General features: G+C 32.2%; 1 protein-coding gene across 1 annotated transcript; it reads left to right on the forward strand.

Moving 5' to 3' along the window:
* Positions 1-2,486: 2,486 nt before the first annotated feature.
* LOC134685639 (probable G-protein coupled receptor 19) lies at positions 2,487-11,331 on the forward strand. The gene is made up of 3 exons (XM_063545575.1): positions 2,487-2,574; positions 3,728-3,792; positions 9,869-11,331. The coding sequence occupies exon 3, from the start codon at positions 10,048-10,050 to the stop codon at positions 11,158-11,160; it is 1,113 nt and encodes a 370-aa protein (XP_063401645.1). The 5' UTR covers positions 2,487-2,574; positions 3,728-3,792; positions 9,869-10,047; the 3' UTR covers positions 11,161-11,331.
* The last annotated feature ends 1,646 nt before the right edge of the window (positions 11,332-12,977 follow it).

The raw sequence follows: 12,977 nt of genomic DNA on the forward strand, positions 1-12,977 counted from the left end.
ACAAATGACCAATATACAATTGAAACAATGGGGATTCGGAAACAAGAAAAGACTAGTATAGTTTCGTCTCCCTTGGTTTATGATTGATGACGCAGATTGGGGTCCGAAAACAAGAAAATACTAGTACAGATCCATCTCCCCTTGTTAAACATAAATGACACAGATCGGGATCCGGAAACTAGAAAATACTAGTAAAGATCCGTCTCCCCTTGTAAAGCATTGATGACGCAAGATTCGCATATCGTTTTTATTAAATTTCACACATTATCACTTTTTATGACACTTGTAATCTTAACTATAGTATATGATTAATTTCTACTTAAACAATTGGTTTATTTACAACTTCTGAGTCTCGAAAGTCATCTACCTTTCACATGTTTTGATATTTTAGTATTAACCAATGATTAAAAACAGTTTCCAATATATATGTCTCATAAACGATCATACGACCCATTGCTTGTGTGTAAAATATATAAGTCATATCAATTCACATTCTTTTGTTTGTCAAAGTTAATTACTGGAAATAAAGAATTTTCAAAGTTGTTATAACTTAACTATAGTCTTAGATAAGGCAAGATGAACTTTCAAACCGTCGAACCCGAATAAAACACAAAAAACCGAATATCTGATAAAAAAAAATACAACAGAAAGATTTTTTTTATTATCAGCTTATATAAATCAAGGGAGATAAGTGGTATACGCCAATGAGAAAGCATGCCAGCGACGAAACCAAGTATTGATAGAAATCTAGTAAACAAAAATAGACAATGTTTATTTATAAATTTACTTTTGAAATACTAAAGCTTTTCTACCTCAGGCATAGATTACCTTAGCTGTATTTGGCAAAACTTTTAGGAATTTTGGTTCTCAAATCTCAATGCTCTTCAACTTTATTTGGCCTTTTTGAACTTTTTTGGGATTCGAGTGTCACTGATGAGTCTTTTGTAGAAGAAACGCGCGTCTTGCGTATATACTAAATTTATTCCTGGTATCTATTTTTTATTTTATTTGGTTTATTTATACAATTATAACGAAACTTAATATGTATTCAACTTCCAAAACTCTAATCATACATTTTAACTTCAACATCATTTACAACACAATCGAAACCAACAAAAGCCAAACTAATATGTATAAAAACTTAACTACAACTATAGTCGCGTTTCTAAAACATAGAAATGCATTGTTCAAAATTAGATCTCGCTCAAATTCAAAACTTATAACATCATTTTCTGTATATTCACCTCATATCTCACTGCAAACCCACATTAATGCATGGACAATCTGAATTGTCATTATGAATGCACCATAACTCCAACATACTCGACCCATATATCAGCACCTCGACTCCGTCTCGGGATGATATGGGGGGTCTCGGGATGATACCTTTGTAAATAAAAATTAATGCCCCTCAGCAATGGCGTTATCACTTTATTTTCGACTTACAAATGTATGACCTTGATTGCCCTTGTGGATTTTCGCCTTTTTTTATACTCAGTTTGGTTTCCTCAAAACATTGACACTCCAATTTTGTTATAAATTCATCAAATAAAAAACGTAAACGGTGATCAAATAATTACGTGTTTGTGTGTGATTGGAGATATATAGCTCCCATACTTTTGACACACAGTGTAAACAAGAAATTCTAAAATATTGTATATTTATTTTTTGGTAACTGGATAGTAAATAGTCTTGTATGAATATGTTCCTAGCCTTTAAGATTTATACATTTACTGTAGTCGTATAGAGAAATAACGATTAATAAAGATAGATATAGGAAGATGGGGTGTGAGTGTCAATGAGACAACTCTCCATCCAAATAACAATTTATAAAAGTAAACCATTAAAGATCAACGTGCGGCCTTCAACACGGAGACTTGGCAAACACCGAACACAAATCTATAAAGGGCCTCAAAACAACTAGTGTAAAATCATTCAAACGGGGAAACCAACGGTCTAATCTATATAAAAAACGAGAAACGAGAAACACGTATATATTACATAAACAAACGACAACTACTGTACATCAGATTCCTGACTTAGGACAGGTGCACACATTTGCAGCGGGATTAAACGTTTTAATGGTACCAAACCTTCTCCCTTTTTCTGAAACAATAGCATAACATCACAACATAGAAAACCACCCGATAAAATATCAATTGGAAGGCTTAACTCAATCAAAAAACGTATATTAACACACTATGAACGAATAAATTTGATCTGCGATACCTGAATGATAGGTATGGATTTGTATTCACACATCCAGTTGCAAATAGTACATCATGTTAAGACAAGAGGGTGTTCATGTGATATGAATATGAAACCGGCTTCGATATGACCATCATGGCTCGCTATGGTTAAAATTAAATGAAAAATAATCGATTTTTATACTTTGGTACTATATTATTAATATCATGTTATTTCTCAAATCAGAGCATAAAGTTTATGACACCAAAACTTGTCGTTTCAAGCTTCACGGGTTTTGCAAATTATCACATTTGTCTAGGATAGTTGGTGGAAATAACATCCCCCATGTGTGAGCGAAAGGAAAAAAGGGATATTGTTTCCATAAAGGTACAGGAAGATATCTTTTACAACGTTCTTCAGAAAACAGTTTTTTTTTTTTAAACTCGTTTTTACAGACCTTTATGATCCCTTAATTGCCAAATGTTATCCTATTTAATCCTATTTATTACAAAAAGACAAACGTTTACAGTATTACGTCAATGTTATAGTTTGTATTTTATTCTGACCAGCTCATATCTTGTCATACTGACTTTGTTATTTACGATATAATCAAAATTGATAGCTTTACTGAAGGCAAATTTAAGGCACCAATACGTTTCGACAATTAATGTCTCTCCTGTGATGTAGGTGGCCAAAATATTTTAAAGTCTACAGAATAACAAAAAATTACCTAAAATAAAATGATAACCATACCCAGACAAGGAATCAGAACGAAATGTTTTGTGCATTAAAAACTTGAATTTTAGAAAGAAAATCACGTTTCAATTGTATTATATATAGGCCCGTATTAAAAGGATCTAATATGGCCTTTATTTCTAGCTGAAATGATTAATTAATCTAGATAGGAAATACGATGAATTTTAATTGAAGCCATTAGCACTTTTTTTATGATGTCTCACGGTTTTTGTTATTCGTAAACTATTTATTATCAATCTTATTAACCATATTCCACTGAAAATATTATATATTAACTGGCTATTTTATGCTTTGGTCCATGATTAAATGCACAACAGTGTACTACGAAAAGTTAATTTGAAACATTTATTCGTCCCTTTTTTTTTTAAATATAAACGAATAATTATGTCGTTAATAAGTAATATGTGTGCTCAAAAAATTGAAATTCGATAATTTATGGATTATTCAAACAATATAACTTAAAACACTCAACTCCGTCATTTAAGGTAGAAAAATTAAAGGTAAATATATGACATATATCACACGTTAATAATAATAATCTGGTGTTACAAACAATCTTGTGTCTTAGTCTTTTGAATTATTGACTGCTGCCGTTGTGCAAGAACAATGACATGTGTTTTAACCAACCTATTGATTATTTCTACCTGTTGACATTTTTTCCTGGATTTTTAGCTTGTCACGTTGTCATGGCAATATTATATATTGACGTAATGGATTTGATTATCAATATTAATTCTTCAACAACATCGCTGATTTATCGTTGTCAAATCTAATTGATTTTCAGATAGGAAACATGGCTGAGGACGGAATGTGGAACACAATGTCTTAAGAAATCAGGCGTACTGACAGGTAAGAAAACATCATACATCTCTACCTACATATAAAACTAGTGTTGTTACTGTTACATAGATATAAGAAGATGTGGTATGAGTGCCACTGAGGCAGGTAAGAAAACATCATATATATCTACATCACACCTACATATAAACCTAGTGCTGTTACTGTTACATAGATATCAGAAGATGTGGCATGGTTGCCATTGAGACAACTCCTCATCCAAGTCACAATTTATAAATTTTATATTAAACCATTATAGGTCAAAGTACGGTCTTCAACACGGAGACTTTGTTCACAGTGAACAGCAAACTATACAATGTACATGTATACACATTTAACATTAAAAAACATGACGTAGAGAAGAGATCAAGTCGAATTTCTACGTTATATCGAAATAAGAAGGTGTGCTATGCTTTTCAATGAGAAAATTATCCATACCGGAGAACAAATGGCGTAAATGTAAGTAAACATATGTCATCGTAGTGCCTTCAACACTGACCAAACCCGTACAGTATGTTATAAACGATTTTGTTATGGCAACATGAAGAAGAATTTTAACGAGAATAATTAAGTGCCAGATTTACGTACAATTTTTTTTAACAAAATGCACATATGAAAGACAGCAGAAACGACAACACAGTATACTTAAAAGTACATAAGTATGTGGGTACACTAAGGATTCATTCATTAAAGTATTGGTTATATTTTTTATAAGTCGAACTTGTTTTCTTCTTTCACCATTTGATACATGTTTATCCTAAAAAAAATCAACCAGGTTCTTGTTATATACTAAACAAATGTTTCTACTTCAATCTTCCATTACACATTGTCATCTTTGTCATAAAACTGCAAATGATGACACCTGATTGGTTAAGATTCTTTTTTATTCTTCACAGATACATGTACCATATTCTAAATTCACGATATATACTTTTAATTAGTGTTTTTTGTATCAATGTAATGATAGGGGATGGTTTCGCACCGGCAAACTAGTTCAACCCCGCCATATTCTGTATGTGCCTCGCCCTGTACCGGTCAGGAACCTGTAGTACAATTGTTTCTTTGGTCATGTATGTCATATTTGTTATTCGCTAATAATTGTTTTGTTGTTTTATTGAATAGTCCGTTAGTTTTATCAATTGAAATTTTTCTTAGTTTTCATGTCAGGAACTTTTATATCGACGATACGGTATGAGTTTTTCTCTTTGTTGAAGGCCGTAGGGTTTCCTTTAGTTGCTTCCTTTGAACTTTGGTGGAAATTGTTATTGTAAACTTTTGTACACTTTTATCAGTTTTTTAATCTCTTGTTCAGATTGGAAAAATCAAGAAAATTGTCGTTGGTTTAACTTATAACTGTCTCGTTTTCACGACGTCATATCATATGCATACATCATTGGGACAGCGGTTTGACTATTCATCATAAGAAAAAAAACTATACAAATCAGTTAAAAAGGGCTAAACATATCAGATTGATGAAAAGCCGAAAACCAACCCGGACAAAGCAGCGTATCTATACATCGAACAACAACAACAAAAACTAAGTTAAGAACTGAGACTATACTCACATTTACTGACAAATAGATCAGAGCAAATAACTACTAATAAAAATCATGTATCTAACTATTAAAGCCAAGTTTACAATCATTTGAACCATGAAGAAAGAACAAACGTCTCTTAAGTTTACAATCTTGTAATTTGTTCTATAAATAAGCAATATCAAATGTATATATATGGAATTATAAAGCGGCCTCGTTTGTTGAGGAGTATATGATCGTTTATAGAAATATTTCCAGATCAGTGTTTACTTATTCTAACAGTATACTCATTTGTTTATGTTTTGATCACTATTTATTAAGATGATATATTGGCTTTTGTACTAGAAATAGGCTTTGCTCCTTGTTAAAGGCTGTGCGTAACCTATTATAGTTGCTGACATCGACGTCATTGGACTCTCAATATATATCTCAAAATGTTAAATGCAAATTATTATAGAACTTTTGTCACTGTTCTTGGGTCTGATTGTTCTTTATTTTTTGGTGTCTTAACTTCGTAGAACAATATTATAATATGACCATCTTTGTTAACATGATAATGCGTTCAATAATCAACCAATTTAATGTATTTGAAGTTTTCATTTAGTATTTTAGAGTTTCTTAATCAATAAATGTTTGCTTTGAAACCATTCATAGTAAGATCCTTTATAGGTACTTTTCAAGGGCATCTTTTTTTGGGATGAATATGACAAGAAACACTTTTATAAACTTACAATATGAGTTTATCCTTTGCAACTAATGAAAGTTTTAAACAAAATGACAAGTAATGGCTTTTGAATTCCATACAAAGAGAGCTTTAATCTTTTGTTTTGAGATTGGAGAAAAAAAAATAAAAGTAATTTGTTCCTTTTATCTACATATTTTCAAAATCTGAACGTTACAGAAATTTAACAAATTTGGTAAACTGCAGAGATTTCGGTAAAAATATCAAATTTCCGATCACAAACAATTAGTAACAATGTATAGCGGTTCGATATATCACAATTTCTACCAAAATGTTTTTTGATGGTTGTAGGTGGCTTTACTTATCTTAATGTAATTACCAAATTCATTTGAATGGCTGTCAAACTAATCATTTGAAAGGACTCGCATTGAAATGTTCAGTGTCTTTAGTGTCCGTGTTTATTAATACCTATAATTACTTTTTCATGAAATCTGGAACATGAAAAGACTAGTTATAAAGAAAACATGAGAAATTTGGCACTTAATTTAGACCCTTATTTTCGAACAAATTTAAGCGTAGGAAATTCAATGGACCGTGGGAGTTTATCGAAACTAAATTAATGCAGACCAATTGTTATCACCATATCAAACAATAACAAGAGGCTGTCACAATGACAGCAAACCGGATTTATTAACATTTATTTCTGTCCTGTCAATATCACAAGAACCATAACTGATGAACGGTGAGAATGAAAATCGTCAATATCAAATTTGACCTCCATTTTGTCATCAGCATCAACATATTAAAATTTGAACAGCTTAGGCTGAATGGTCCATGAGTAAATGCACGGACACGACTGGAAAAGCCATTTTTCAATCTTTCAAGAACCATAACTCCTGAACGGTAAAAGTCTAAATCGTCGTTATTAAACTTGACCTCCATTTTGTCATCAGTAACAACATATTAAAATTTGGGAAGCTTTGGTTGAACAGTTCATGCGTAAATGCACGGACACGACTTTAAAAGCCATTTTTTCAATCTTTCAAGAACCATAACTCCTTAACGGTAAAAGTCCAAATCGTCACTATTGAACTTGACCTTTATTTTGTTGTCTGTAACAACATATAAAAATTGAAAAGCTTTGGATGAACGGTTTCTAGGTAAATGCACGGACAACATTTGGTTGCCGGCCGCCCGACCGCCGTACATCCCCAAATCAATAACCGACATTTTTAACCAAAATTTGTTATTTTTTTGTCTTGGTAAAACATGCTACATTTGTTTTCCCCTGTCCTACATATGTAAGTCAGGAGCCAGGAGTCGGTTTCGTAAACAAATTACAACTAAGATTTATCGTTAGTATTCTGAATTGTTTATGACTTACGACCAATCTTAATCGTAAGTTGTATTTTTAAACCGACTCCTGATTATAAGTGGACTGGTTGTCGGTTGTTGATGTTTCTCATATCTAAGTTCTTTAAAATAGATTATACCGTTGGTTTTCCTGTTTGAATGGTTTTACACTAGTCACGTAGGGGCCCTATTGTAGATTGATATTTGGTGTGAGCCAAGGCTCATTTTTGAAGATACTTTGAACCTTAATGGTTTACTTTTACAAATTGTGAATTGTATGGAGAGTTGTCTCATTGGCACTAACACCACATCTTCTTATATTTATTAACAAAAAATTACGAACTTCGATTTTTGTCATAGTAAATGTAAATTATTTTAACATGTAAAAGATTGTGACTTTATTGAAAAAGACTACACTTGTGTAACATTTAAATTAAAACGGCCATTATTGAGGCCTTTTATTATTTGCTATTTGGTGCGAATATACGGGGCGCCGAATGGGACTCTTGTGGTTTTGTACTCAAAATTCAATTTTGTACGGACAAAAGTGACTTTTGTTCAACAAAAATGAGTTCAGTTTAACAAAATTTGTATCATACTACAAATTTAAAATTTTGTCATACAAAATTATCTATCAGCGGACAAAAGTCACTTTTGTCATGACAAAATTCATTTTTGTTACACAGAATTGACTTTTGTTACCTAATTTGAAAATTGAGCGACAAAAGTCAATTTTGTATTCAAATTAGTTTAGTTTGGTTTCTGTGAACTAATTTGCATACAAAATCGACTTTTGTTACACAAAATTGACTTTTGTGAGACAATTTTACAAAATTGATCAATGTGATCAACAAAATTGACAAAATTGATTTTTGTGAGACAAAATTGATTTTTGTGAGACAAAATTGACCAATGTGAGACAAAAATGACTTTTGTCTCAACAAAATTGACAAAATTGAATTTTGTCTCAACAAAATTGACAAAATTGAATTTTGTCTCAACAAAATTGACAAAATTGACTTTTGTGGGACAAAATTGACCAATGTGATCAACAAAATTGACAAAATTGACCAATGTGAGACAAAATTGACTTTTGTCTCAACAAAATTGAATTTTGTCTCAACAAAATTGACAAAATTGAATTTTGTCTCAACAAAATTGATTTTTGTCTCACGAGAGTTAATTTTGTCGTCACAAAATTGAATTTTGTCGTCACAAAAATGAATTTTGTCGTCACAAAATTGACTTTTGTCTCAACAAAATTGACAAAATTGACTTTTGTCTCAACAAAATTAACAAAATTTACTTTTGTCACAACAAAATTGATTTTTGTCTCAACAAAAATGACAAAATTGAAATGTTTCGATATCACAAGCTAGTCAAAACATTTACTTTTATTTTATCATCGGTACAAGTACATCATTCGTAAATATAATTCAACATGAATACATCTTATACGTTCAGGTATTTCCCATCCCTTATAGGGTCTTTGCATCGGGAAATAAGCACATTTATTCGAAAACCAGTTGTTGGCATAATACGGGTTATGTTCTTCTCATATATTTTCTGATAGTGTAACATTAAAACCCTAACGGGAGGGATTGTACTGGATGTTCATATGAAGACATAATCTTTCAATCAGTTTAATTGAGGTCTAGATGTAGCATGTCAGCTGCTAGTAGTCCTTTGTTGATTAATGTATCATTGTCATTTTGTTTAGTTTATTTGTTACCTATTCTGATATCGGACTCGGACTTCTTTTGAACTGAGTTGTACTGTGCGTGTTGTTGTGTGTTTGTTTTTTCTACATTGGTTAGAGGTATAGGGGGAGGGTTGAGATCTAGAAAAAAAAACATGTTTAACCCAGCCGATTTTTTGCGCCTGTCCAAAGTCAGGAGCCGCTGTCCTTTGTTAGTAATGTATGATTTTTAATTTAAGTTTCTTGTGTTTATATCGGAGTTTAGTATGACGTCCATTATCACTGAACTGGTCTACATATACATTTTTGTTAATTGGCCAGCAGAAAAACGCCTCCGGGTGTGGGGGTTTGTCGCTGCATTTGAAGACCCATTGGTAGCCTTCGGATGTTGTCTGCTCTTTGGTCGGGTTGACACATTCCCCCTTTCAATTCTCAATTTTATTGTGTTCCCAAATTTTTCTTGAAGACAAAGTATGACGTCCATTATCACTGAACTGGTCTACATATACATTTTTGTTAATTGGCCAGCAGAAAAACGCCTCCGGGTGTGGGGGTTTGTCGCTGCATTTGAAGACCCATTGGTAGCCTTCGGATGTTGTCTGCTCTTTGGTCGGGTTGACACATTCCCCCTTTCAATTCTCAATTTTATTGTGTTCCCAAATTTTTCTTGAAGAAAAAGGAAGAGTAATGTCACACATTTGTAAACAGTTTTGTTCTTAACTTTTAATTAATTATACATTGATGTACATTCTGTGTACAAATATTGCTACATGAATAATGAAATTTGATTTAATTTAGATTTGTTTAATTCTGTTTTAGGTGTATTTACGGTTAGATCGCACACAAAATGCAAAATACAGACAAAATTGACGAAAGGTGTCTTCAAATATGAAGTAATAAAATGACAACCACCAATTCAGAATACTGTAGTGTAACACACGCAATACAGCTGGAATGGATATTTAACCTATTAGAACTTGATATGAATCGATTGTAGTATGAATGAACATGGCCTCTCAGAAGATATCCGCAGCGGCCAGGTTGTATTTTTAACATTAATTATTTGTATACTGTGGATACTTTGTATACTAGGAAACGTTTTAGTGTGCTTAGTAATTTATCGAAGTCGAAGGGTCCAGTCAACTACAAATTATTTCATAGTCGGATTGGCTTGTACGGATCTACTTTTTGCGATTACAGCTCTTCCTTGGATAACAGGAAGTATTTTGGTGGGAAAATGGCCATTCGGAGATTTTATGTGCCGGATCACTCGCTTCCTACAGCATTTCACACTAGGTGTCACAGCTTTTGTTCTGACCTCTATTTGTGTAGACAGGTTTTATACCATAATTTACCCACTGACATTCAAAGTAACACGTGGTACGTCAAAACGAATGATTGGAGTTGCCTGTTTTGTTTCAATGGTCTTTTCAAGTTTTTCTCTGTATTTTTATGAGGAAGTTGTCATTACTAAAAACAATGTGAGCTACCATTTTTGTCCAACATATATATCACCAGAGACGGCGCGGTGGGCTGGAGTAGGTTACATCATCTCTATACTTATCATACAGTATACATCGCCTGTTGTTATGATGATTGTGCTTTACGCCAAGGTGTTCCACTTTATATGGAGACATTCAGGTGTGTGTCTTCAATTTCAAAGAACAATGAATTCCGTTCCAAGAACAAAAGTTAAAATGGTGAAAATGTTAATGATCACTGCACTTTCAAACGTTGTGTTGATTTCACCTATGTATTTCCTTCAGCTAATCGTTGGTTTCTTGACATCAACTCCAATTGACAATTTCTGGTACTACGCATGTGTGATACTTGTTTTTAGTTCCAGTGTCATCAAGCCGGCAATTTACATGTGTTATAATTCCAACTTTCGTCGTGGATGTAGAGAAGTATTTTGCATGTCTACCATGCAGTGTTATAGACGTGAACAATACACGATTACAAATATTTCTTCACTAGGCAGAAGAAATCACATTGGTGTAATGAACTGTACATCACAACTCAACTCGCCATCACATACGTTCGACAGGAATGTAAGAGACGAGAAAAATAGTTGGCCGTTAAACGGAACAGTGCCTTCAACGTCTATATAATTTGACTGTTTCTTCGTCCACACAGTTCTATTGAGATATATTAGTGTTTTTCATCTCGTAGCAGCTGGATATTATTATTTATTGAAGGATTTGTTATTTTTAGTACTATTAATTGAAGCCGTTTCTTGTCATAGCCTCTGACATTAGTAACACATATGTGTTTTAATTTGCTTTACATGACTAATGGTCAAAAGCTTCGACTGTTTCTTTGTGATACAAAATAAAATTATAATCTTAATTACGTTGTTATTAAAAACATCAAAATGAGATTTGTAAGTTTTTTAAAAGGTCTCCAATTTGTCTATGCACTGATCTCACTTACATTATTTTAAGATCTTTAACATTTAAAAAAAACATTCAATCGCCAAAGATAAATGACAAATATTGCTTTTTTCAGTTGTTGGTAAAACGCTTACAATTGATAATAATAACATATCTCTTTACTTCTTTTGCATAAAGGATGCACAAACAAACCTTACCAGGCATGTATCCCGTCTAGTACTCGAATTAAGAAATGACCAGAAATTTAGTCCACTTCCAAAATTTAGCATTGTAATAGTTTTACATTTCTAGTTTAACAGCAAAATAAAAAAATATATAAGCTAGAGAGATGATTTAATAATCACAGAAACTCCCACTCGCAGATAATGTGAGATCATATTTTCCGGAAACTACAAAACGGCTGAATTGGTCCAACATTCAACAATCAATGGAATGGTTAAAGCGAAATGATGAAAACCGATTGTAACCTGTCTTCTTTGGCCTAAACATTCCATTCAAATTTTACTCAATTTCATAATGGGGTTTCAATTGACCTGTAAAATTGAAAACGACGAAGTCATTTATCCTCAGTCAGGAGCCTTACCTGCTGTGTTTGTCTGGTGTTGGTGTGGTTCGTTTCTCTTTCTTTTTTTAAATATACATTATGACTTGGAAAGGTTGTCTCATTGGATCTAACACCACTTTTAAAATGTCTATCCTTTTTATAAAGAAGCTTGTTTTTACCCAGAAACCAAAACATTTTGATTTTTTTTAACAATCAAGTACCACCAATCTGGAACTTTAAAGGTGAAAATTATTTAAATTGCAATTACCTGTTTTTTGAAATCTAAAATACTCCATTAAAATTACAATAATTTCTAAAAGTTTTCTCTACCTAACCTCTGGAAACAAAACTTTGTTTTTATAATATCCAACACAGTAGTATCAGTACATAGGATAATAAGCGGATGTTTCCCTTTGAAATTAATTGACATATAAATCGAACGTTTTGGACCACTAAATATAATGTAAAATAAAATAGAGTATGTGGTTTGATTGCCAATGAGACAACTGTCCAAAACAGACCAAAATAACACAGACATTTACAACTATAGGTCGCCGTACGGCCTTCAACAATGAGCAAAGCCCATACCGCATAGTAAGCTATAAAAGGCCCCGATATGACAATGTAAAACAATTCAAACGAGAAAACATTCGGCCTTACTTTATATAAAAGAAAATAACTTCATTTTTTGTTGTTTCCATTTTTATCGTTCAAGAGTTATGGCACTTGATTTATTTTTAAATTTGCATAAAGTTAATTACTTACAAATTGAGTTAACCTTGATTGTTGTGTCTGTAATTCATAAAGTTTTGCGTCGACATATTTTCAAAACCAGCCAACCATTTAGAATATCTACACACACATACACTATAAAAAAACTATTCAATTCAATTTAAATGGTATTTCTTTTTAATTTTATTTGAAAATATTTTTTCCAAATACATATGTATTCATAAAAACTACAACATATTTTACAAGGTTTTTTTTTAAT

This window comes from Mytilus trossulus, chromosome 9 (genome assembly GCF_036588685.1).
Source record: "Mytilus trossulus isolate FHL-02 chromosome 9, PNRI_Mtr1.1.1.hap1, whole genome shotgun sequence".
In the NCBI taxonomy this organism is placed as follows: Eukaryota; Metazoa; Mollusca; class Bivalvia; order Mytilida; family Mytilidae; genus Mytilus; species Mytilus trossulus.